General features: G+C 33.4%; 1 protein-coding gene across 1 annotated transcript in view; it reads right to left on the bottom strand.

Moving 5' to 3' along the window:
- LOC143385432 (phospholipid-transporting ATPase ABCA3-like) overlaps positions 1–27,626 on the bottom strand; it is a 129,058-nt gene that overhangs the window by 47,596 nt on the left and 53,836 nt on the right. Inside the window, exons 10-18 of the mRNA XM_076840922.2 lie at positions 26,554–26,688; positions 22,236–22,365; positions 16,729–16,883; positions 16,346–16,501; positions 15,937–16,147; positions 13,486–13,636; positions 6,187–6,285; positions 5,255–5,420; positions 3,439–3,739 (exon numbers count right to left, since the gene is read on the bottom strand). Of these exons, the coding sequence (XP_076697037.1) occupies positions 3,439–3,739; positions 5,255–5,420; positions 6,187–6,285; positions 13,486–13,636; positions 15,937–16,147; positions 16,346–16,501; positions 16,729–16,883; positions 22,236–22,365; positions 26,554–26,688 (1,504 nt within the window). The remainder of the gene's footprint in view (positions 1–3,438; positions 3,740–5,254; positions 5,421–6,186; positions 6,286–13,485; positions 13,637–15,936; positions 16,148–16,345; positions 16,502–16,728; positions 16,884–22,235; positions 22,366–26,553; positions 26,689–27,626) is intronic.

Genomic DNA, 27,626 nt, shown 5'->3' with positions numbered 1-27,626 from the left:
TCAATCCTTACCAGTTATAGTTTATTGAGACTTTATATTTCTTCATTGGTTAAGTCTTGGTAACTTGTGCATTACTAGAAATTTGTCCAATTTATATAATTTATCTTATCATTTTTTGATGTACAATTTTTCAGAGTACTCTAATATAATACTTTTATTTTGTAAGATTAGAAGTAATGTCCTTCCATTTCTGATTATTGAGTCTTCTTTTTTTCCTTTTTAAAATATGTGTTTCAATTTCTTGATCTTTAAAAAAAATCTTTGGTTTTGTTGACCTTTTTCCTCTTGTTTTCCTAGTCTTTTTGGTTCTCTCTACTTCAACCTTTATTATTTCCTTCCTTATGCTGGCTTAGGGCTTAGTTTGTTCTTCTAATTACTTTATTTGTAAGGTTAGGTTTGCTGATTTGAGAGCTTTCCTATTTTTTAAATTTAAGTATTAAATTAGAACTGCTTTGGCTACATGCCACAAGTTTTGATATCACATGTCTTTATTTTCACTTAAGTTTTTTCCCTTACAATTTTGTCTTTTACCCTATGATTAAGGGTGTGCTGTTTATTTTTATTACATGTGTAAATTTTCTGAATTTCTTAATGTTATTGATTTCTAGTTTCATTCCATTGTGGACACAAAAGATACTTGATATGATTTCAATTTATCTTTAAGACTTTTCTGTGGCACAACACTTAGTTTATACTGAGTAACATTCCTCATGCACATGAGAAAATACATATGTCCTGCTGTGGTTGATTGGACATTTCTGCATATGTCTGTTAGGTACATTTGGTCTGTCTGCTGTTCATATGTCTACTACTAAAAGTGGGACTATTATTGAAAGTCTCCTACTATTACTGTGGAGTTACTTTTCCTTTCAGTCTATCAATGTTTACTTGATATATAGTCTGATATCAAGAATGACATTTATGATTATTATATTTTCCCCCTTTAATCACTATCTAATATTCTTTATAACAGTTTTGAGTTAAAGTCTACTCTAGTATGTGGTTCTATTCACATGTGCCATCTTTTTACTTGTAGCCTTCACGTGTTCTGAACTCTAAAGTCAATCTCTTTGTGGACAGCATATTTGGCTTCTGTTTTTTATGCAGCCTGCCAATATGTCTTTTAATTGGAAAACAATTTTTTTTGTATTGGGATTGAATCCAGGGATACTTTACCACTGAGCTATATCCCTAGTCCTTTTAACGTTTTAAATTTTGAAACAGAGACTCACTAAGTTGCTGAGACTGGCCTAGAACTTGAGATCCTCGTGACTCAGCTTCCAAGTCACAGGGATTACAGGTGTGCACTACTGCATTTGCTTAAATGGAAATTTTAATACATTTACATTTATAGTAATTCTAATAAAGAATAACAATTTCTGTTTTGTTGCATGTCTTAATTTTTCTCGATCCTTATATTCTTCTTTACTGCTTTTCTCCTGATATGTTTTGATTCCCTCTTCATTTCTTTTTGTGTATTCTTTATAGATGTTTTCTTTCTGTTTACCAAGGGTATTACACATAACATCCTGTATTTTAAACTGATACTAAATTAACTTTAATCACATATAGAAACAAAAATTATACTCCTTCACAGTTCTGTCCCTTATCCTTGCTCCTGACATACAAACTACCCCTTCACATATTGCAGGCCCACTAACCCTCTCTCTCTCATTTTGAATGACAGTTTTGCTGGATAGAATTCCTGGGCTGACACATTTAAAAGTATTTTTTGGCATGTTAAATTCATCCCACTGACTTTTGACCTGAAGGACTTTTGCTGAAAAATCTGTTAATTTTATTGAGAACCTTTTGTTTGTGATGAGGCAATTTACTCTTGCCATTTTGGAAATTCTCTATGTGGGTCTTTTTGAACTTGTTCTACTTGGAGTTTATTTAGCTTCTTGTGTTAGTATCTCAATATACACCAAGTATACCTTCTGATCTTTTGATGAAAATTAGGTATTTTCAAAAGCAACCACTCTCCCAGCCTTTGCTGACTACATCCATGCAGGCAAATAACTTCACTAATTAGACCAAAATTAAAGCTTCAGTTGTTCTCGGACCTTTCTGGATATGTTGTTCTTGAAAGGCACCTCCGTCACACACTCCACCACCAATTTCCCAGTATTGGCTGCCTCTAAATATCTTAATTCCCCTCTAAGTCTCACCTTTGCTCCTTTGTAGAGCCTTAAATGTTCTACTGTGTTCTGCTGCTAACATCTCCCACCAGTTACATGTCACAAGTCTGCCTTGCCAGGTGGGGTGGGGCAAGAATGAGCAAAAGTGCCACACAAGTTTTTTAGTGTCTTTTTAAAAATTGGGTAGAACCCTTGACTGGCCTCCAGAACGTCTGTAAAATTGTTCTTAGTCTGCTGTTGTTTACCTGTTGTATTGGGATGAATACACAGAGCTTCCTAATCCACCATCTTGTGAAAAAAAAAAACTGCCTGATTTTAAATTAAGACAAGTCCAAGGTACTCAAAGAATAAACAAAGAGAAATATTTAACTGGATAATCTTATTATTACTGATAATTTTTATATGAGTAATATAATGCAGTAAAAAAGAATTACATTATGAATCAGAGAAATTCATTTTCTTTCTCTTCTATTCCCTGTTCTCTTCTGAACAACTATTTTATTTTCGATTAATAAGCACTCATCTATAGTGCTCTTATAATGAGAGAGGAAAGGGGATATATGATTTATTGACAGTTTTTATGCCACCCAGTCTGATGTACTGGTTGTAAAGTCAGGATAGTGGTATAAATAACATCCAGTATTTCCAAAAGCAATTTCATTTCTCACAATAAAACCTAAAGGGAAAAAAAGAACATATCCTTTATGTATATGTTCTTTATGGATATTTTCTTCTTGAAAGGCACCCCCGCCATACACTCCACCACCAATTTACCAGTATTGGCTGCCTCTAAACTGCACAGGTTATATAATTGCCTAATATAATGTTGTAAATAGAAGCAATAGCTGAAATAAAAATAAAGTATCTGGCAGGAAATAACCTATCTTGGAAGAAGATACAGTTGTTTCCTACAGAAATGATTTAACCTAGCAAGTGGTTGAGATAGTAGCCTCTAGCTAGACAGCCTGAACATTCATTCCCTGCTCTAATATGTACTAGATACATGATTTGGGACAACTTACTGAATATTTTCAAACCTCAATGTCTTCCACTTTAGCAAATGTGGCTATCAAAATTTAGATCATTCAGGTATTTAGAAAAGCTCTTGCCAAAAGCATGTATTCAATACTTGCTTGAAAGATGATTCTTGCCTCAGATTTGGCTGCCTTCGTGAGATTGGCTACTATCAAAAAATAAATAATCAAGTACCTCAATATTCCAGTTGAGTCCTTTCTTATAAAGTAATACAAGCTGGTCTTCATTTACTAGCAGTCTTTTTATTTTTAAAGAGCCTTACCTTGTACTTCTTTAAGTTTTTGTTTCTTATCCGTTAGTATGATCTCAAGATTTTTTTTAAAATTCTCAGTTAAATTAGAACTTCCAGAAACTGAGAAAGGCACAATGGTTTCACCATATTGTCCTAAATCCATTTCCCTGGCAGGCTCATCCAGTGTTGGTGGAACAGTCGTTCTTCTCATCTGAAGATACATGAAACCCACAAGTGCCCCGATTTGAAGCAATAATATTTTCCAGTTGCACCGATTGAATCCTACCCGTTTTAAGAGCATGGCATGGAACTGCTGCTTGTGAAGAGCCAACTGTAAGAGGAGAGAAAGGTGGCATTGCAGAGATCACGGACCAGCATGGAATGTTCCAAATCTTAGGATAAGAGATGTACACACTTTGTATACACACATACCTGGGGAGAAGGTGAACATTGCTAGTAGACTACTTAACAAGTAAAATTTACTATCTGTATAATGTGTTCATTAAAAGGACTGGCTTGGCTCCTAACCTAATTATAACAAAAGTCTCAAAAAGGATGATTTTTATCTATCATTAATGTATTATTAACATTCTCTTGCACAGAACAATACATCTATCTTTCTTCATATTAAATAAGTCAAGAAGGAGAATCTTCTCACATTGTGTTCATGGTAGGAAAAAAGTGACTTCTAGCTTTTAAAAGACTGTTTATTAAGATATATTCCTAGAACTAAAAATGTGTCGAGGAATCAACTACTTTTCTAGACTGATCTGCCAAATTGTCATTCATCTGCATGTTTCAAGAGGGAGAAATAGGGAAGAATGCCAGAGGAGTAGAAATGTACAAGTGGGGAAAGGAGGAAATGATAATTCCTAAGTACCCAATTCATGTCAAACATTGTATAGTTCGCAATTAGTATTTTTAACTCATTGAAATAGTCTCAGACAGAATGAAATTGAAGCTCAGAAGTACTAAATGTCTTTGCCAAGGACAAATGGCCTGTAAATGATAGAGCAGGGAATATAGTTCTGTCTAGCTCAAAATTCCACACTTTCAGTTGGGTATGATGGCACATGACTATAACCCCAATGGCTCAGGAGGCTTAGGCAGGAGGACAACAAGGCCAGCCTCAGCAACTTGGCGAGGCCCTCAGCAACTTAGTGAGACTCTGTCTCAAAATAAAAAATTTTTAAAAAGGGCTGGAATGTGGCTCAGTGGTTATGTGTTCCTGAGTTCAATTCCTGGTACAAAAAAAAAAAAAAATTCCACACTCCCTTGCATTACCCGCTTTGCTTCACAACTGGCTCATAAGCCCCACAGTGGAGACATGCCTAATAAGCAACTTGGACAAATGTATTCTCTTTCTCAGAACCCCTCACCAAAAAAAAAAAAATTGGAAGGAAGAGAAATTAGGAGACCAAGATAAATGCTAGGCACTTCAGTGAGAATTCCCACACTGGTGAAGGAATATGATGAATTGGAAATAGTTCTTAGGCAGTAACAATGCAGTCCAATGCATAAATTTAAATGTCTTCTATGTGTGTGAATAGGGATGTAAAAAACAAATTTTAATAGGACCCTTTTTCAACTCAGAATGAAGTAACAATTATGAAAACTGACATAAGAAATATTCTAAGGAATAACAATGGTGAAAATAAAATCTGATTTTTGCCTATAGTATTTTATATTTGAAGTAGAAAAATTAATGGGATTGCTTTACAAATTTTTCCCTACATTATTGGGCTTTCTATAACTACGAATTCTAAACTCAAGATCCTGAGTTAAAATATTTTAATGAAGTGTACTTCTTTTATTCTGTCATTATATTCTTAGTGAAGATGCTCACCCCAGTATTAAATGATGTATCAGAATTTTTATTCGTGTCAGGTGCAGATCTTTCAGAATTTCTGGATGCATTCACATTCTGATTGTTTTCATTTGTATTTGTGGTTGGTTCGGAAGACATCTGGAGAGCCTCCTCATTTACTTTGTAGTTTGCCAGATTACTGACCCTACACACACACAAACACACAAACACACACACACACAAACACACACACACATAGATAAGAAATTATATAATAATTTTAACTAGAACAGTGGTTCCCAAATACCCAATCCATCAAAGACTTTCACAAATTGAAGCAAACATTTTTTAATGATGATTATGCAATGTTAACATCAATGACAGTAATATTTACTTTTCTTTTTTGTGCGTGTGTGCGTGCGTATGTGTTGCTGGAGAATGAACTCAGGGCCTCAGGCATCTTGGGCAAGTCCTTTGACCACTGAGATACACTACCCCCCACCCCCCAATGGATAAAATAAACAACTTAGTCAAGTAAAAGATCTAAGACATTATCCTTTTGTTTTGAGAAGACAGTGGTTGTTAAATCTATTCTAAGAAATAATAATAATATTTACAGATTTTATTTTTTATTATATTTTAAGCTTATATTAGTGCCATAGACTTATTTTCTCAATTTCCTCGTCCAGGCAATCTAATTATCTGGGTTAGTTTATCCAGCAAGTGGGCACATGGTTAAATTTGTCCTCTGTCGGTTTACAACTCCATGGAAGAAACTGACAGGTATAATCAGGGTAATAGAATTCATAGTATAATAGGAGAGTAAGTCCCCCACAGTAATTGATAGCATTAAAGACTTACATGGGCTTTTTATTTGGATGTTTGTCTCTAACCTCCTTACTCCGTGTGTATCAAATATTTATATACTTGTAGGAAGTTTTGCTCTGCCCTTTTTCATTATTATTACTTACTTGAAGAAAACTTCTTCCAAGGTAGTCATAGAAATGCCAAAGCCAGCGATGCCCAGCTCTGTCTTTCTTTCTTCTATTTCCAAAAACAGGTCTTCAAAACTAGAAGAAATAGAAGCAAAGAAAGAGCTAGCAGTAAAACAGATTATTCTACTTATATATTTTTTTGTTCTTGATAGTGGAAAAAAGTACAGCTTATTTCTTAATGAAATGGTAGTTTCCATGTCCCACTAACAAACCATAAAAATGTGGAACATGTGAAGAAAACAAAACGAAACAAAAACACTAGCAAGTTGCTGTATCAAACTGCTTCCTGAATTTCTGGTAAAATTATCAATTGACATTTTATATATTAATGTTCACTAGTAGTTAAGATTTAATTTATTTAATGTAGGGCATTATTCCCATGAAACACACTAAATCAAGATATGTAGATAAAATTTTGGGACTGGGAGAAAACTGTCCACTCACATAACCAGGGGAGGTATATAACATTGGGCAGTTATAATGTGATGGTATAAAGCTTATGAAAAATAGTTTTTCTGAGATTTCTCAGGATTTTATGTTTAGATGTTTAATCACTCCAAAACTCCTTCAGTTTATGAACCCAACCATATGAGGACAGAAAATTCTCCATTTTGGAAGTTTCTGTCAAAATTTTCTCTATATTTTGAGCCAAAATTAGATTCTATTCCCTCTATTTCAATATTAGAATGAAAAGTTTCTGTATATTATTTTCTACATGTCTCAAGATTAACAAGTATACATACACATACATCAGTATAGCAGTGTACAATAAACCCAAGAAAGATTATGTGATCCTTTCACTTTTTAGTTCAATCATTATTATAATGAGAAACTTTTATGTTTCTATGTATATAGGTTAAACAGCAAACTCCAAACTGGAGAGATCAGGGAAAAAAACCCACAAAATTTACAACAAATTAGTCAATCATTATTATTGCCATAGCCATTCTCCTGATTAAAACATAATAAATGCAGACAACACAGATAATATAAATGTGTAAATAAAATAGAATAATCCTACCACCCAGACAAGACACTACCATTAAAAATTTGGTATACTTATTTTATCTTTTTTTTTTACTTTATGTTCACATTTTACACATTGGAATCATATATTAAAGAATTATGTACCCAAATTTAACAATATGGATATTTTCCTAAAATGTTGAAAACTGTTCATACTCCATCCATGTCAATGTTGTGTAATTTCATTATAATAATGAGATGTATAATGTCATTTACTAATTCAGCAAACAATCATGGACAAATTCTCTTAGTAAGAAATCAGAAGCTAATTGAAAGGCTCGTATACTTTAGGAGAACGTGAAGCCAAACTTATCAAAACTGGTGAAGCAATTCAGAACACCATGCTGTATGTACCTCCAGAAGTGTGCTCCCATATTTGAGGAATATAAACATCCAGGAAACTCAATGAATTCCAAGTAAGATGAACTCAAAAGAGATAAACAAATAGACATGTAAAATCATATGGTCAAAAATCAAGAAACAGAAGACACTAGAGTATGGATTCTCCACGTTCATGGATGGACAGAATTAATATTATTAAAATGGCCATATTACTGAAAGTTAAAAACAGATTCAATGAAATGCCCATAAAAATATCAAATTACATTTTAAATAGTCCTAAAATTCATGTGAAAGAACAAGATACCCAGAATAACCAAAGTAATTCTGAGCAATAAGAGAAATGGTTGAGCCATCATATACCTGATTTCAAAATATACTGCCAAGCCATAGTAACTAAAATGGCATGGTACTGGTATAAAAACAGATATTTAGAACAATTGGAATATAATCAAAGACAGAGAGACCAACCCACACAGATACAATCATTTGATGCTTAACAAAGGTGCCCCAAACATACACTGAGGAAAAGACTTTTTAACAAATGGTACTGGGAAAACTGGACATACATATGGAGAAGAATAAAAACAGACCTCTCCCTATCTCTCACCCTGCAGTAAAGTCAACTAAAAATGAATCAAAAGCCTAGGAATTAGACCTGAAACTTTGCAAGTGCTTGAAGAAAATATAGATGCAGGCAATAATTTCATCAGTAGCACTCCAATAGTCCAGAAAATATCAAGAATCAATAAATGAAATAATATCAAATTAAAAAGCTTCTGCATAGAAAAAGAAGCAACACTATGAAGAGAGAGCATGCAACAAGATGGGAGAAAATCTTTTTCAGCTACTCCTCCGACAGAGGACACCCATAACAAATAACACAAAAAAACAAATGGACAAATGAATTAAACATACTTCTCAAATGACTAATATATATGTGAAAAAATACTCAACATCTTAGCCATCAGGGAAATAGAAATCAAAACAACACTAATATTTCATCTCACCCTACTTAACATGATAGTCATCAAAAATACAAATAACAATAAATGCTGATGAGAATTCAAAGAAAAAGGAAAAGTTATACACTAGTGGGACTGTAAATTAGTACAGTCACTGTGGAAATAATTATCAAGGTTTCTCAAAAGACTAGGAATGGAACCACCAGAAAATTCAGGTGTACCACTCCTCCATATTTATCCAAAAAAAAATGTCAATGCACTAGAGACTACAGGCTCATAAGAATATTCCTATTTACAGCAGCGCAATTCACAAGAGCCAAGTTACAGAAGCAGAAAGTCAAGGATCATATGATTTCTTTCTTATGTGGAAACTAGAAGACAAAAGAACAAAAGGGAATCTCCTGAAAATAGAAGGGAGACAGGTAGGGTAGAGGAAGGGGATCAGGGGGAGGGAGGGAGAGGGGCAAGGCAAGGGGATGTACTGAGGAATAAAACTGATTAAATTATGTATGTGCATGTGTACGTTATGCCACAATGAAACCCACTATTCTGAATAATTATGTGCCAATAATTTTTAAAAGACAAGGAGAGAATCTTGAAGGCAGTGAGAAACAATTTATCACATACAAGGAATCCTCAATAAGATGATCAGTAGGCCATTAATGAACCAATGTTTTCGAAATGTTAAAAGAAAAAAAGTCAACCAAGAATCCTGTATCTGGCAAAACTTTCTTTCCAAAGTGAAGAAAAATTAAAACATTCTCAGGAAAACAAAGTCTGAGGAAGTTCATTAATGCTAGTCCTGCCTTATGAGATATGCTCAAGACAATTCTGCTAGGTGAAATGGAAAAATACTACAGAGAACTCAGAGACACATGGAAAAAAAAATTTATAAAGATAAATATGAACAACTGTGAAAGCTAGTATTATTTTTACAATAATTTGTAATAACTTTGTTTTGCACATGATTTAAGAAATGAATATACACTTAATTATTCTAAAAGCTAGTATTATTTGAAACCTTCATTTATCCACATTTTGCTTTCTATGTAATTTAAGATACAATGCATTTAAAAGAATTATTATGTTTTGGGGCACACAATGCACAAGGATGCAATTGTTTGGCATGAATAACAGGTAGATGTGGGGAAGAAGCTAAAAAGGAGCTGAGTTTTTGTATACTACTGAATTAAACTGGTATAAATAGAAGTTAGAGTGTTATTACTTTAGAATGTTAAACTCAAAGAAAATAACTGAAGAACATACACAAAAAGGAATGAGATCATAGAATTTAAACATTTCATCAAAAAAAATTGTGAAATATGGTCTTAAGCAACTGGTGAATCAAAGAATAAATCACAAGGGAAATTATAAAATGTTTACAGATGAATTAAAATGAAGATACAATATTCTAAGACTTATAAGACACAGAGAAAGTGATGTTAAGAAAGAAAATTTACTAGTATTATGACCATGATTATTATTTTGGTACTAGGGATTGAACCCAGGGGCACCACCACTGAGCTACATCCCTAGGTCCGCTTTGTGGTTTTGAGACAGAGTCTCATTAATTTGCTGAAGGGTTCACCAAATTGCCAAGGCCAACCTCAAACTTGCCCTTTCCTACCTCAGCTTCCCAAGTCACTGAGATTACAGATGTCCACCAAATGCTTATATTAAAAAAAAACAAGAAAGATATCAAATTAACCATCTACCTTTATACCTTAAGGAACCAGAAGAACAGCAAAACAAACCTAAAGCTAGCAAAAGAAAGAATACAGGGATTATAACAGAGATAAATGAAATAATGTAAAATAATAAAAAATCAATTAAACCAAAAGTTGGTTCTTTGAAAATATCAATAAAATTGACCAATCTTTTATTAAATTTTTTTAGTTGTAGATGGACATAATACCTTTATTTTGTTTATTTATTTATTTTTTATGTGGTGCTGAAGCTCGAACCCAGTGCCTCACACATGTTACGTGAGTGCTCTACCACTGAGCCACAACCCCAGCTCTCAAATTGACCAATCTTTAGGTTAATGGACTAAGACAAAAATAAGATTCAAATTACTAAAATAAGAACTGAATGTGAATACATTATTTAAAATTCTGCAGAAGTAAAGGGATTAGAAGTGAGTACAACTGTATGCCAACACATTGGATAACTTACATGAAATAGTCAAAATCCTAGAAACACAATACCTACTAAGATGAAATCATGAAGAAATAGAAAATCTGAGTTGATTTATGCCCAGTAAGGATATCAGGTCAGTAATCAAAATCTACTTAATAAAGAAAAGCCCTGATCCTAATGGCTTCACTCATGAATTCCACCAAGCATTTAAAGAAGAATAAATACTAATGTTCTAATATTTTCCCATATAATTCAAGAAGTGGGAACTGTCTTAAATCATTCTATGAGGAAACATTATCCTGATATCAAAGACAAACAAAAGCTCTACAAGAAAACCACAGACCAAAATCTCTTATGAATACTGATATAAAAATGCTCAGCAAAACAAATTCAGCAATATATTTTTAAAAATGTTTTAGTTCTCAATGGTCTTTATTTATTTATATGTGATGCTAAGAATCAAATCCAGTGCCTCACACATGCTAGGCAAGCACTCTACCACTTAGCCACAATCCTAGCCCATCAGCCGTATATTTAAAAGACTATACACCATTACTAAGTTGGATCATTCCTAGAATGTAAGTATGGTTCAACATATGAAAATATGTTGGGACCACATTAATGGAAAAAAAAACACATTATCATCTTAATTGATGCGGACAAAGCATTTGACAAAACGCAACTTCCTTTTATGATTAAAAAAATCCAGAGTAGCATAGGAATAATAATTATAACCAAAGGGGTGGAAGATCTGTATGCTGAAAACTATAAAACACTGATGAAAGAAATGGTACGTGACAGAAAATAATGGAATGGCACACAATGTGATCACGGATTAGAAGAATTATTATTAAGAGGTCCACACTACTCGAAGCAATTTACCAACTCAATGCAATCTCTACCAAATCTCAATGTCATTTTTCACAGAAATAGGAAAAAATGATCACAAAATTCTTATGGAACCACAAAAACCCCAGACAACTAAATTGAAACGAAACAGCAAAATCTATTACAGAGCTACAGCAATCAAACAACTTAGTTTTACAATAAAAATAACCATTCATCAATGGAAACCAATGGAACAGAACAAAGGTCCCAAAATAAACCCATATACTTATCGCCAACTGATTTTGTCAAAAGTGTCAGGAACCCAAATGGAGAAAGGACAGTCTCTTCAATAATCAGTGTTAGGAAAACTGTATATCTACATGCAGAAGCATAAAATGGAACCCTTATTTTACAGCAATATAGAAAAATCATCTCAAAATGGATTAAAACCCAGTTAAGTTCCAAAGCTTCAATTATATGGACATAAAAATATTCAAATATTATTCCAAAATTACTGTGATGTATTTTTTATAGGCATTTCACATCGGGGACAATGAAGGGAAATTGATTAAAGCCTTAAACAAAAGACCTGAAACTTTAAAACCACTAGAAATAAAAAGAGTATAAAACCATTTGTCTAGACAAATATTTCTTGAATATTACCTTAAAAATTCAGGCAACAAAAGCAAAACTTTAAAAGCATGGAACTGCATCAAACTAAAAATCTTTGAACAGCAAAGGGAACAATCAATAGAGGGAAAAGACAATCCATGGATAGGGAGAAATTACTTGAAAACTACACATCTCAAAAAAGGACTCATACCCAAAATAAAAATACATAAGGAACTCAGAGAACTTGATAACAAGGAAATAATCCAATCAAAATGGATAAAAGACCTAAAGAGACACTTCTCAAAAGAGGACTTACAAATGCCCAACATCAATACTAATAATCAGAGAAATAAAGATTAAAACTACAGTGAGATATCACCTTATGCCTGTTTGAATGGCTACTATAAGGAAGACAAAAGATAAGTTTTGGAGAGGGTGTGGAGTAAAGGGAACCCTTGTGCACTATTGGTGGGATTGTAAGTTACTTCAACCATTCTGAAAAATAGCATGGAAATTCTCAGAAAACTAAAAACCAGAATTGCCATATGATCCAACCATCCCACTTCTGGTTATATATTCAAAGGGATTAAAATCTGTATCCCAAAGAGATATTTTTTCATTTCTATGTTCAATGCAGCATTTTTCACAGTAACTAAGACATGGGAGAAAAATAGGTATCCACAGTTAAATGAATGCATAAAATGATGGTTACCAGAGGCTTGCTAAGGGAGTAGACGATAGGGTGTTGATCAAAGGGTACAAAATTTCAGTTATACAGGAGGAATAAGCCTTAGTGATCTCTTATACAGAATGTTGACTATAATATATATTTATTATTTATTATATCAGTTGTATATTTCAAAACTGCTAAAGAGTAGATATTAAATGTTTCCCTATAAAAAATAAGCATATAGGGATTTGATAATCAGCTTGACTAAGTCATCCCACAATATAAACATTTTATCAAAATATCACAATGACTCTAACAAATAAATATTAATTTTTAAATTATTTTTTAATTACAATTGAAATGGGAAGGGAAATAACTCTTTGTAAAACAAAAAATGAATTCAGTTGGCTTTACTCACCAAGAAGAAAATTTATTATTTGCCATATCTTACCACTAATTTAGCATTAAGTTACGAGAAATAGAACTAAAAATATTAAGGCACAGCTAAATTAAATCTAACATTTGTAGCATCCCTCAGTACTTTAGTGAAATCTTTATTGAAGCAACATTGTAACTAGTACTTGTCAAGGATGGCAACTAGAAAGAATCGATTTGTCAAGTCTGAGGAAATCTAGAAAAACAGTAGTGATTTCTAGTGATCTCAAACCACTCATCTAACATTCTTTGAACCCATACCTGTGTGTGTACTCCTTGGGTAGTATAAATGATAATTCAGCTGCAATGTTGGTTTCCATACTGGCAGTTGGGACATGGCGTTTAATCATTTCAGAGATTTTTTCAACATTACAATTAGGACTCTTTACCATGATTATATGATATCCCACACCTGAAAGATTAATTTATAAAACCAAATCAAGCAGTTTATTTTTTAAGTCTAATAAATTGTCTCTTTATTGAGATATTTCATCTAATTAATGAGGACGGGATAATATATTGAAACTATCACCATTTTGCATCCCCTGAATGAATTAATGCCCTTAGACATGATAGTCAGTGATTATTACCATCAAAAGAGAGAGGGAAAAACCACAATATCAATTATGAATAGTGTTTCCAAACAAAGTCAAGAACAAGATCAAATCCCACCCTGAATCTAATTAATTTCCTCAAAAATTTATAGAAAGTCAAGAGAACAAAGGATCATGCTGCAAAATACTGTGGGGATGCAATCAGTAAAATTGAAATTATGTAAACTCTAAAGGAAAAATGTGGTGTTTTTATTTTTTCACTTTTTTTTCATTTTAGCTCAATGTTCTTTTTAAATTTTTTAAAAATTTGTTTTAATTAGTTATACATGACAGTAAAATGCATTTATACACTTTGATATATCATACATAGATGGAATATAATTTCTCATTTTTCTGAGTGTACATGTTGTACAATCATATTAGTCATGCAGTCATATATATATATATAAAGTAATAATGTCTGTTTCATTCTACTATCTTTCCTGTCCCCACATCCCCTTCCTCCCCCTCCTTTCCATTCCCTCTACCTAATCTAAGGTAATGCTACTATTCTTCTCTAGTGCCCCCCACCTTATTGTGAATTAGCATCCTCAGCAGTTTTGAATATTTTATACTCCTTAAAAAACATTTTTAGTCTCCATGGTTCAGGTTTTCTAGGCACACGGAGAATAAAACACAACAGGTCACAATTCAGATGGCTACAACACTAGGGAAGTGCATTTCTATAGTTTACAAAACGTGTTCCAAGAGTCTAGGGATGATGATGATTTGGAGATTATGTTCCCCAAAGTCCTCTGCGATATAATCTCCTTTCTTTCTATAACTGCAATTGGGAATGGGGAGGACAATGGTCAATAGTAACTGATTCATTCAGTACATACCCATTGCATACCTTTTATGAGTTAGGCATTATTCTAGATACAAATGAGCCAAAAAGTAAACATCACAATGATGTCCTTCCAGTGAGAAAGGACATATAAATGTAATCAAAGTGTATACTGTGTTAGATAGCATTAAGGAAAAAGTACATTTGTCCAAAGAAGTGCAATATGAAATTATGGTCATCAATTCACATTGTGCTTCCTATTGTGTTGAAATTTTAGCTATGCCTAGGGAAGGCCTGGGGTGGGCATGGGAAGAATGGAGGAACTTTGAGGTTGGGTAAAGGGAAGTGATGGGAGGGGAGGGAGCATTGGTATAGGAAAGATGGTAGAATGAGATGGACATCATTACACTGGATGTAAGTATTACACAAATGATGTGATTCTACATCATGTACAACCAGAGAAATGAAGTTTTGCTTCATATGTACACAATGAATTTAAATGCATTCTGCTGTCATGTATAACTAATGATAACAAGTAAAAATAAAATAAAATAAAATGGAGGAGTTCTGAAGATCAGATTAGATAATGTGGGAAAAGTGTGAAACCTAGTAACTCAGAGAAAATACATATTCAAATGCCGAATTAGAGATTAATGAAATGAAGTGACTATTCTCATTTATTTGTATCTCCAATTTAGAAGCACTTACTTGTTTGAAACATGTAATTTCAAAATATATGGTATAATGTTATTGTCAATGTATTAGTCTTGTTGACTAAGCAAACTATATGTCTACTGATGTAAATAATGTTTTATTCCACTATACATTCTCTTTCTTTCCATCAAATTATGATTGATCAGCTTCCACATTTCAGTAATACTTCATGAAAATAAGTTGGAGAGCATTTTCACTCATTATACTAGGAATTTAATATTTATTTGAGAAAAGAAAAAATAAAAGTCAGATACCTGGTCACTGACTTTTTCCCCTAGAAGCTAGGAATCTACCTATTAAATCTTTTGGAGAGATAAGTTCATTCCTATGACAAATTACCAATTCAGTGGAAATCATATGGAAGAAATAAACATGATGCTTGTGAATCAATAAAGAGAACTTTCAAAATTGGAATATAATTATTGGGTAATAATGGGAAAAATCACTGAACAGATAGGTTATATCTACATTACAAAGAGTCATGAAAAACAAGTAAAATAGATTAGACCTAATGAATAAAATTAGGTCTGTGTAAAGAGATTAAAACACAATGAAAATGATGTCAGAAAACTATCATTAAGGTATCAGCATCCAAAAATTGATCACAAGGAGACCGACCATATAATTTTTTCAGGAAAACGGAAGAGCCACAGCATTGCAGGGTTCCCAAGACCATGATGGCAATGCGGTCACCCAGGATATCGGCTTCATCCATGTGATGTGTGGTCAGTAATATGGTACGATCCTCTTTATACTGCTGAATGAGATTCCAGGTGGCTCTCCTTGAAACTGGATCCATGCCTGATGTTGGCTCATCAAGGATCACCACCTAGAGACCAAAAGAATAATTGCAAGGCCGTATTTAACTCATGCTTTGCCTCATATTTAAGCTAAGATACGGAATCCATAATAATAAGAATGCTGCAAAATTAATAATGTCAAACCCATGACCACATTATATCAGCTAGATGAATAAAGACTTGGATTCATATCAGTTCTTCGGGGTCACATTTTGACTGTTACTTACCTTGGAGCCCCCTACAAATGCTATCATGATAGAGAGCTTGCGCTTCATTCCTCCACTCAGTTTCTCTGAATATTCATTACGCTTGTGTATCAAGTCACAAGCAGTCAGCATTTTGTTAATTTCTTCAGTACGCTTCTGAGAAGGTACTCCTTTTATCTAGAAAGAGAAGCCAAGAATCTACATGGTGCTTCTAAGGTAGTTTTACAGAATTTTCTAACAGTTATCCACATACATATTTTCCTTCTCTTTGTCTCCCTTTCTGATAAAAGAATGATGCCTCAAAGCATGAACTTCCCATAAAGATAATGCTATTGGTCCTTGGTCACACTGTCAGAAACATGTGGAAAAAGTGAGAGAAAAGAATATACATATCTCTTGCTCACCACACAGTAAAAATAAAGGTGTTCTGATACTGTCAACTTTGGAAACAGTATATCATCCTGAGGGCACAAGCCCAGATGTTTCCTGACTTCAACCATCTCCTTTGAGATGTCATATCCACTAATGTAGACCTTTCCACTAGTAGGAAGATAGAAACCTAGAATGAAGCAAAGACATGACAGGAGCTTAGTTTTAGTAAGGGTACCCAAAGAGAACTTGTTAGCACCTAAACTTCACAGTGTACTTGCAGAAGATGTAAAAGAATTAGCAATATCTCCTACATAGGATGTCTGGTAAATATCAATGGTTATAATCTGGTGATGGGGAAATAAAAAAACTTTCCTTTCTTTGTTTAATCTTATACTCCATGAGTATAAAATACTCTGAAATATTTGAGTACTGTAACTGAAGAATTTGCTGCATTCCAATGTTCTAGTACAGCTATCAGCCATTTGATAACATATGGGAACCACATTATGATCTAAGCACCATTGTGCATGCATACTACATTTTCTTCATCCATTCTTCAGTTGATGGGCTGTTAGATTCACTTTGCTGGTATTTTATTGAGGATTTTTGCATCCATGTCCATGAAGGATATTGGCTTATAGTTTTCTTTTGTTGTTCTTGTAATTGTGTCCTTGTCTGATTTTGTTATCAGAATAATCCTAGCTTTATAGAATGTGTTTGGAGGAGTTTTCTCCTCTTCAGGTTTTGGAAATTAATTTAAGAAGAAACGGTATTAGTCTTCTTTAAATGTTTGGTAGCGCTCATCAGTGAAGCTATCTCATCTGGGGCTTTTTTAAAAATAAGAGTCTTCATTTCTGGTTCAATCTTATTACTTGGTATTGGTTGATTCAGATTTCCCACTTTTTTCATGATTCACTCTTGGTAAGGTGTATATGTCCAAGAATTTGTCCATTTTTTCTTCTAAGTTACCAAATTTGTTGGCATACAGTTGCTCAAGATGACCCTGTTTCCATGATTTGCTAGAAGGACTCACAGAATTCAGCATGCAGTCATACTCATGGCTAAATTTATTATAGCTTAGCAGGAAGCATGTGGGACAAACTCTGGAGGAAACCAGGTGCATAGTTTTGAATCTTTTTCCAGTACAATCATACAAGATATATTCTTCCAACAATAAGTTTTAACCACACATTTTAGTGTGTGCTCAAATTATGTATACCAGAGAAGAAAATTAGAGGCCCAGCACACAGGTATTTTATTGGGGATTGATCATGTAGGCAGGCAGCTTCTGTCTAGCACATATACAATTTCTAGATGCCTAGAAGGAAAGCAGGTATTTAGCATAAATCACATCGTTCATGCAAACATGTTGAGCCCTGTGAACAACTCTTATTAGGTAATTGTATAAACCCTCCCCTAACCTGAGTTCCCAGGTGCTAGCCAAGGGTCATTCTTACAAACAGGCCTTTCTAAGAGTAGTCATCTCAGGACTATTATGTCAAATTTTCCTGCATGTTTGATGTGATTCTTATTTTAAAATAAATCTTTCTGAAGACAAACTAAGAAAAAATGGTGTGTGTGTGTGTGTGTGTGTGTGTGTGTGTGTATATATATATATATATATATATATATATATATAATGAAAAAGGAAATGCTTTCTGCCCATTTCTCAAGAAAGTTGAGATGAAAGTATAATAAATTTTATCAAATACTTTATTCACAGTGGGGTCCCAAATCATACCAAGGACTACATGAAAGCTAGGGGAAAATTAATCTGCTTTTATACATAGAATCTATTTTAATAATACTAACCCTAATATTTATAGCTATAAAAGATGTGACTAAACAATATCTTTAATTAATTAATTTATTTTTACGTGGTGCTGAGGATCAAACCCAGGGTCTCACCCATGCTAGGCAAGTGCTTTACCGCTGAGCCAGAACCCTAGCCCCTACATATTTTTTCATGAAGACTCATTTTTTATTTAGAACAAATGATGAATCAAAATTATTTTTTATTCCATGATTTCTTATGAAGAGATAGCTATAAATGTTCAGCTACTATAAGAAGAAGAAATTTCTTAAAGAACTAATAGCTTTACCTATTAGTGTTATCAGATAATTCAAATAAAAAAAGCAGTTTTAATATTGGCTTATTTTGTTCATCAATTTAATGGAATAAAAAGGTTTTGAAAGTTTGCTCTGTTGAAGATGAATATGTAATATTATTATAGATATTATATAATAAGTTCAGTTAAAAGGTTCAATATATAAAATAAAGTTATTTTCTTTTGAGATGGGTGATATGGTTACAAATCTTGGTAAAGCAAAGCAATGTAGTTTTTTATATTAAATACCATTATTTAAAGTCAAATTCATAATACAATAATACAAATGTGTGTTGAGGATTCACAAACTCAAATTCAGCAAACATGTACTTGCTATCTGCTTTGTATAAATCACTATAGGGTATTTAAAAAATTAACAGAACTGTAATATCACTGTAAATAGTAGAGTAAGGAAATCCAGGACTCTAACCTTCACACACACACAAAAAAAAAAACCTACATATTGATAAAACCTGACAGAATCAACTTTTGCAGAACTCTGGGATCTTAAAAAAATACAGAAACCCCAAAAATCTTTTATTTATTTATTTTTATTGGTACCAGCAATTGACCTCAGAGGCCCTTAACCACTGAGACACATCCCCAGTCCTTTTCTGTATTTTTATTTAAAGACAGGATAACACTGAGTTGCTTAGTGCCTCACAGTTGCTGAGGCTGGCTTTGAACTCAAGATCCTCCTTTCTCAGCCTCCTGAGCCAATGTGATTACAGACATGTGCCACTGTGCCTGGCCCAGGAAAATCTTAATGAAGAAAAATTCTGCTGGATTGAGGTAGGAAAGTGCGTGTGTCATTTTCAGTTTCTAAATTGCCATCTCCCAACTCCAAGATCAGAAGTAGCAATAAAGACAGCAGGCCATAAACAAAATAAATTTGTTTGTAAGTGCCAAAGGAAATAATACAATCATTATTCTCAAAGAACTATGGGAAAACTTATTTTGCCCAACTTGAAATATCCCAGGGCTGAGGCAACTTCCTGGGTGGCATGTCTCCCAATATTTAAAGGTCAATGGATTATCTGAAGTAAGTTAGGGGAAGAGATAGAAGTTTGGAGAAACAAATAGACTTAAAAGACTGGGGAAATAAGGCTGGGGAAAAGATACAAGGGAGAATTAGGAGTCCTATGTAAACTGAGAAATTCAGACATCTGTATATGTACACACGGCTGGACACATGATAAGAAAAGATCTGATAAGAAGGCCCTAACTCTTATCGCTGACTGATATTCAGACTCTACTCAAGTTGGAAAGGAAAGCTAGGGTAGAAGACAAATGGCTTTTCAAGGCAATGAAGATGTGCTCCAAAGAGGAGCAATATGCAAAGACTGTGAGACTAACCCCCCCATCCCTGCCCCTGCCCTCTTTATCTGCAGACTTTTCAGGTGATCTTACACTAGCTTACCAGGCTGGGGACATGGCTGTGGTAGGGTGCTTGCCCAGTTTATACAAGGCCCTGGGTTCAATACCTTTTACTACAAAACAATAACAAACAACAAAACAAAAACCCACTATTTTACTGCTAAGATAATAGAAAACAGACTATATTTATCATGCACAACAAAAAATGAAGACATCAAAGAATTTAGAAAAGTCACCAAATAAACAACAAAATTCATTGGTAATCCCCAGGGTAAAGGGAAATCTGATTTTCAGGGTTGCCATACTATCTGCAACTTTCACAACCCAGTTGTGCTAAAGTAGAGGGCAGGCAGCCTCTGTCTAGCTGAGAGACCAAAGAAGGTACCCAGAGATGGAATATGATATATAAAGTTTACTGAAAATATTTATAGGAAAGGTTCAGTGATAATAAGCTAGACAGATTCTTTACCAGAAAGTTCAATGGTGACAGACTGGACAGATGCACCTTTGCTTCACAGTGTCTCTACTGACTCACTAGAAAGTAGTACCTCCTTTCCTTCCTGATGTTTTTTCCAGGGGCAGCTGCCAGGGTGAGCGCTTCCCTCCCATGGTTCTCTGATTTGTACCAGTCGCCACAGGGAGAGGGTTTTTATAAATTAGACTACAGAAGTAATGCATCATTGATTTTTTTAGTTTGCTTTGTTCCTTCTTTGACCAGCATCCCAAGGAGCAACTGTCTCAGTGTGTGTGCAAGAATGCAGCTTTCGGCAGATAACACTCACCTGCCCTAATTCCCAGCACACATGAGAGAAAGCCAGTGTCCTTCAAGATAATATGAATCTGGACATTCTGGTCCATACTTATTCTCACTGTCCCCTTAACTTGTCCCTTTAACCTTCAGCCAATTCCAATGAAGAGAAGGCTATCAATAAATACATGTATACAGAAGGATGCAAAATGCATTTTTAGATTACAAGTGTATTGGTTTCCAGTGGCTGCTGTAACAAATTACCACAAACTTGGTGCCTTAAAATAACATAGGTTTATTCTATCATAGTTCTGGAAGCCAGAAGCTTAAAATCCATGCCACTGAGTCAAAATAAAGGTGCCAGAAAGACCATGTTTCCAATAGAGGATGTAAAGGAAAATCCATTCCTTGCCTCTTGCAGGGTTTGGTGGCCATTGGCATTCCTTGGTCTGTGGGAGCATCACCGTCTGCTTCCGTTGCTACACAGCCTTCTCTCCTCTGTGTTTCTTCTGCTTTTCAGCCTATTATGTTGCTCTGCTTCTCACTTTCAAGAACACTAGTGTTTGCACTTGAGGCATACCAAGATAATGTAAGATCATCTAACAATTCTTAATCATACCTGCAAAATCTTTGCCTTATAAGGTGGCAGGCACAGGTTCCAAAAATTAGGATATGAACATACGTTTGGGGACCGTTATCTTTAAGGACAACTTCCAAACATATATAAAAATGGAATGTGATAATACTTGTAGAAACATTTAGTCAGTGGCAATGATACTATGCTGATTACAACTCTGGCAACGATTCACCTAACAATTATGTGACATAGATTATAAATCAATTCTTAAAAAAAACAGAATTATAACTGAGGTTCAGGAGGAATTCGAAGATAAGAATTGTTATTTTTCATTGTTTCTTGCCTCAAAATTATGACCATTCGAGTTGACTCACAAAGAGAAACTCAGTCTCACTCTAGGCTTTTGCCTGAAACTCCAGAACCATTTTTGTCATTCTTATTTCTTTTCTGTCCTCTGGCTATCCTGGTCTGAATAGCTATGAAATGTACCTCTCCCTTCTTTTGATCAATAAGAATGGTACACTAAACAAGGATAAGTGTCATGTACCTGATATATAAAAACAAATACTAACTTTTAAATTTTATAGCAAATGATTTGTACTTAAAGAAGAGAGTTAATTAGTAACTGTATGTATAAGTTAAATGACAATGACGTCACTATCAAGAATTACATAAAGCCTCAGAGCTTGGTCCACTGTATCTTTACCACTGGTGTCCCTGAATACATACCTGTAAGAATGGATAAGGTGGTGGTCTTTCCTGCCCCATTAGGTCCTAGAAGAACAGAGATCTGTCCCTCATAGAAATTCAAAGACAAGTTTTTCACTGCTACTACAGTAGCACCCCCAAATGTGAATTCCTATAAAAAAAAAGCAAATACTAGCTTTATATTTATTACTATTATAAAGGACAAGAGTTTTAGTCAGATCATTAATGTAAGGATCAAAGAAAACTTTAAAAGTAGATTAAATAGTGAAAGAAATAAATAATGCTTAGAAGCAGTGGATGAATAGTCCTTCAAGTAGGTTTGCATATTCCTCCAAAACAATCTCATTCAGTCACCTTTGTTCTAGTTACCATCTTGAAGTTGGTGAAGTCACTGTCTGCTCTGCGCAATGTCTTTTGATGTTGCAGGTTTGTCTGCTGGAAACCTATCATGCTTCATTGTTCTACGAACAGTCCAAACTCTACTCATAACCATACCTGAAAATGTATTCTTCCTGCTATGTTCTTTATCTCCAGGAGGGGCACCATTATATACCTAGATGTACACACCAGCAACTGGGGATTGACTTTCCTTAGATATCACTCTATACTTCACCTATTAAAACTCATCAGTCACTAATCACTCCTGATCAATTCATTCATTTATTAAATAAGTAATCGTCAAGTGCTTGTTATGTGGCATAAATTATGTAAAGTACTATGAATACATTTATGAGCTAGACAGACGTGGTACCTGCTTTAGCAAAAACAGAAAAATTGGCATGCATGCACATACATAGATATATACCTAAAGATATATGATTAAACATTTATTAAACACTAGCCAAAGATGTCACTTCATATAAGAAAGTAAGTTTCTCTCAAGTCATATATTTTTAAAGCTAAAAGCCAAAATTTAGCATGCTTAACTGATGTTAACAGTCTGCTCCAACATATAGCACAGTAGTAGAGTGCTCACCTAGCACATGCAAGGCCCTGGGTTCAATCCTCAGCACCACAAATAAAAAAATAAAACAAAGGTATTGCATCCAAGTACAACTAAAAAATAAATAAATTTTTTAAAAAAATATTGGAAATGGTCACACTCATTCTCATTGTTAGGAGAAAAAGGCTTTAAAAAAATCATCACTTCTTAGATCCATGAGAAAAATTGAGGTCACAACACAAACTATGCATCAAAACTGAAGAGGCAGAAAAATACAAAGAATCACAGTTTACTGGGAATAAAGGTCACTAGGGCCAACAATTTCTAGGAACATGTAAATGGTAACTGACAAATTGCTGGACACTTTGTGTAAACTAATTTGAAGAATTAAATATTCCTGTGGGCTCTGTCTAAGGAGATCTGCACACTTTCTTTAGTTTAACTGCCAAAAACCCCAGTGGTTTCTCATGGTGAAGATTAGGGGAAAAAATAATTTCCTGTTTCCAGCAAGCAGCTAAAAAGTGTTCTGTTCTCTATAAAACAAAATGCCTGTCATTGAAGAAAACAACTGTATCAGAGCCTAACAAACAGGTGGAGAAGAAAAATGTTTCTAAGGATCCATTAAGAGAGAAAAGATAACCTAAGGATCAGGAGGAAATATTTGCAAATTATAAATCTGATGATGGTGTAGCATTCACAACACATAAAGAACAATTACAAATCAACAACACAAAGATGCCCAATTAAAAATTGGCAAAATACTTGAATAGATGTTAATACAAAAAAAGACATATAAAATGACCAAAGAATATGGAAATATGATTATTATTAATAGTTTTTAAGGAAGTATGAATCAAAACCAAAATTAAATAGTATTTCCCACCCACCAGGATGGTTTATATTTTTTTAAAAGGAACTATAAAGAAAATAAAGAAAAAAAAAAGTGAGAGTATCTTGTGAAAACAAAAGGGAGATCCCTCAAGTAGAGAAAGGGGACCATGGAGAGAAGAGGTAAAAGGAAAGGGAGGTGCAGAGGAATGAAATTGACAAAATTATACTGTTACATTGTGTGCATGAATTTAACAAATCCCACTGTTATGCATAATTATAATGCAGCAATAAGAAGTTTTGGCAAGAGGTAGCAACACTGAAATTCTCATGAAGTGTACAACAGTATATCCATTTTTGCAGTCAAGCAAAATAATTTGGTGGTTCTTCACTAAAGTTAAAAACGGAATCAATATATGACCCAGAAATTTCACTCTCAGGAACAAATCAAAAGAATTGAAAACATAAATTCAAACAAAAACTTGTACAACGATGTTCAAACAGCACTATTCACAATAGTCAAAAGGTGTAAACAATCTAAGTATCCATCAATTGATGAATGGAAAAAATAATGTGGTAAAAACTTACAATGAAATGTTACTCAGCCACAAAAAAATGGATGAAGTCTGAGCAGTGCTATAACATAAACCAACCATGAAAATATGCTAAGTGAAAAGAGTGAGATACCAAAGACCTCATTTTATTTTTCCGTTTACATAAACTATCCACACCAGGAAAATTCATAGAAGAAGGCAGATTAGTGTTTTCCAAGGTCAGAGGGAAGGGAAAAGTGGTGAATGCTTGCTTAATGGGTTGGTCTTTCCATTAGAGATGATTAAAATACCCATATTTAAATGGTCATGGTTGCAAAACACTGTGATTGTACTAAATGTCACCGAACTGTATACTCTAAAATGGTTAAGATAGTACATTTCATGTTACATCTATGAAGATTTCTAATCTTCATTGCTAACTGCTTTATTTTTAAAATAGGCATGTATGTTTAATTATATTAAATGTATTTTTTGATATCTAATAAGATGTCTACCCTTTTTTCTAGTGGCGAATTAACTAATTGAAATTCAAATTTTAAGCAGACCTTGTAGTCCAGACAGGTACTCCCCTGTCATCATGTAATATCCATTTTACATATTGATGAAGTACATTTGCTAATATTTTGTCTAGAATTTTTATATCTATGTTCACAAGACAATTTGGTTACTGAATTTTATCTTCTTTTAATTATCTTATAAGGGTTTCTTAACTAATTGTTTAACTATATGGAAGATTCATCAATGAGGCTAACTGTTCTAAAGCAATTCAGTTGTTATAAGATAGATTTTTCTTTTTTCTATGCTTTCTTCTGCCAATTTTGGTAAGTTATGCTTTTAAATTTATTATTACCTTTCACATAATTATCAAATGTATTTACATAAATGTTTCTAACACTTTATTACTTTTTAATATCTGTAAGATCCACTGCATCTTATGTTTTTCAAACTTGATATTGATAATTTTGTATTTTCATTTTTTCTTGAATGTCAAAATTTTTAGGAGGTATCCATTTTATTGATCTTTCCAGATAAATGACTTATGTTAATTTTTCTTTATTTTATATCTTCTTTATCTGTGGTGTCTAGTTTTCCCTTACATTGCCTTCCTTCTTTATCTGGATTTAATTGCACATATTTTATTTCATATTATTCATTTCAAAATATGTTATAATTTCTAATATCCTCTTTTCTTTAATAAACATTTGAGATTTTCTAATTATTTTTTCTTTTACTCTTTTTTAATATATATTTTTTAGTTGTGGGTGAACCTTTTTTTAAATTTTTTTAATTTTTTCTGTTACTGAGGATTTAATTCAGGGGCACTTACCCACTAATCCACATCCCCAGCCCTATTTTGTATTTTATTTAGAGATAGGATCTCCCTGAGTTGCATAGCACCTCATTTTTGCTGAGGCTGGCTTTGAACTCGTAATCCTCCTGCCTCAGCCTCCTGAGCAAATGAGACTATGTTTGAGTTTGATTTGTGCTGAGAAGTACTTTATGGATAACCTATGATCTTTTAAAAACTATTCCATATGTACTTGGTGAATAATGTGCTTTCTGCATTTTTTAATGTAATGCATCAATTAGGTCATATAAGTTAATCATGGTTTTCCATTATTTATATACATATTTATATACTTACTAATTATTCTATTTCTCTGATATTCTTTATATTTTCATATTTTTGTGCCCGTTAAAGCATTTTAACATATTAATCATTATTATAACTTTTTTTGCTAGCACCAATATTTATATCATATTCTAGGTTAAAATCTTTTATATGTTGTTACTCTTGGTTACTGGTCACAATTCTGTACAACTTTAGAAACCTAGTCATTTTTTTTTCTTTTTTTGTCACACATTTTGTATAAAATAACTATGGCAACTTATTTTGTATGTGATGCTAAGGATAGAACCCAGTATCTCACACGTGCTAGCACTGTGCTACAGCCCCAGCCCTAGAAGATTAACTTTTAAGTCTATCAAGAAACAGAGACCTGTAAAACAATACCTTCCGCAAGTGTTGAATCCTGATTCCAGTCGCTAAACCAACAGGTTCAGGTTCAATAAAATCACTTGGCAATATATCAGAAATTTCGCTAATTTCTTCACTCTCTAATGGTGGTTCCCCACACCAGTAGGATTTCTAAAAGAACAAAAACATCATAATGTCACTGAAAAATGAAGTAGCTTATGACTTAAAAACTCTTTAGCTCACATCACTCTGGTATTGAGATGGGTGATAGCAAATAACATGAAACTAAATTTGGAAATTTCATCATTATAAATGGTTTCATCACTATAAATTTGGAAGTAAATTGTTTATAATATTAGTTCCTAATAACCACAGAACAAATATGCTATTTAAAATGCTGTCATATATGAAGAGAGACAAAAAGAAATCACCACAAAATGGCACAGTAAAATGTACTATATCACTCTGAATCAGGTCTATTTGGATGTGAGATCTATAGATCAATAAATCTATGATGTCAAAATTATTTTCATAAAATATTTCTTAAAATACATTATTTGTCTTTTCTTCTGTGTTGACATTTTTACCAAAGGAATAAAAGCAAAGGTAGGTAAAACTGCTGGTGCTTTAATATAAATCAAAATGCAAGCACAAAACTATACTAAACAGTCGTTTTTTTCTTCACCACTAAGGTACTAACAGGAAAATACTCTTTCACTTAATTACATACTTGATGAAGAATTTAAAATAACATATTAAGTCTTAGTCCTTTCAGATGGAAAACAAAAATGTTCAATATTACTAATCATTAGGAAAATGCAAACAAAAACAAAGAGACATCATCTTACCCACTTATGTGGATATTATAATAAGTTCAAAAATAATAATGCTTGTGCATATGCATAGAAAAATAAATTCCCATACATAATTTTTGGGAATATAAATTAGTGTACCCATATGTAAAGCATAAAGTTCCTCAACAACAGTACAATCAGAACTATATATGATTAAGCAATCCCAGCACCATTCGTATTAGCCAAGATATGGAAGCAACCAAGCTTTTCCATTGATTGATGAATAGATAAAGAAAATGTGGTTCATTCATAATG

The sequence above is a fragment of the Callospermophilus lateralis genome, chromosome 19 (genome assembly GCF_048772815.1).
Source record: "Callospermophilus lateralis isolate mCalLat2 chromosome 19, mCalLat2.hap1, whole genome shotgun sequence".
Lineage (NCBI taxonomy): Eukaryota > Metazoa > Chordata > Mammalia > Rodentia > Sciuridae > Callospermophilus > Callospermophilus lateralis.
Note: the sequence above shows the minus strand (reverse complement) of the source record. Positions and strands in the feature narration are given on the sequence as shown.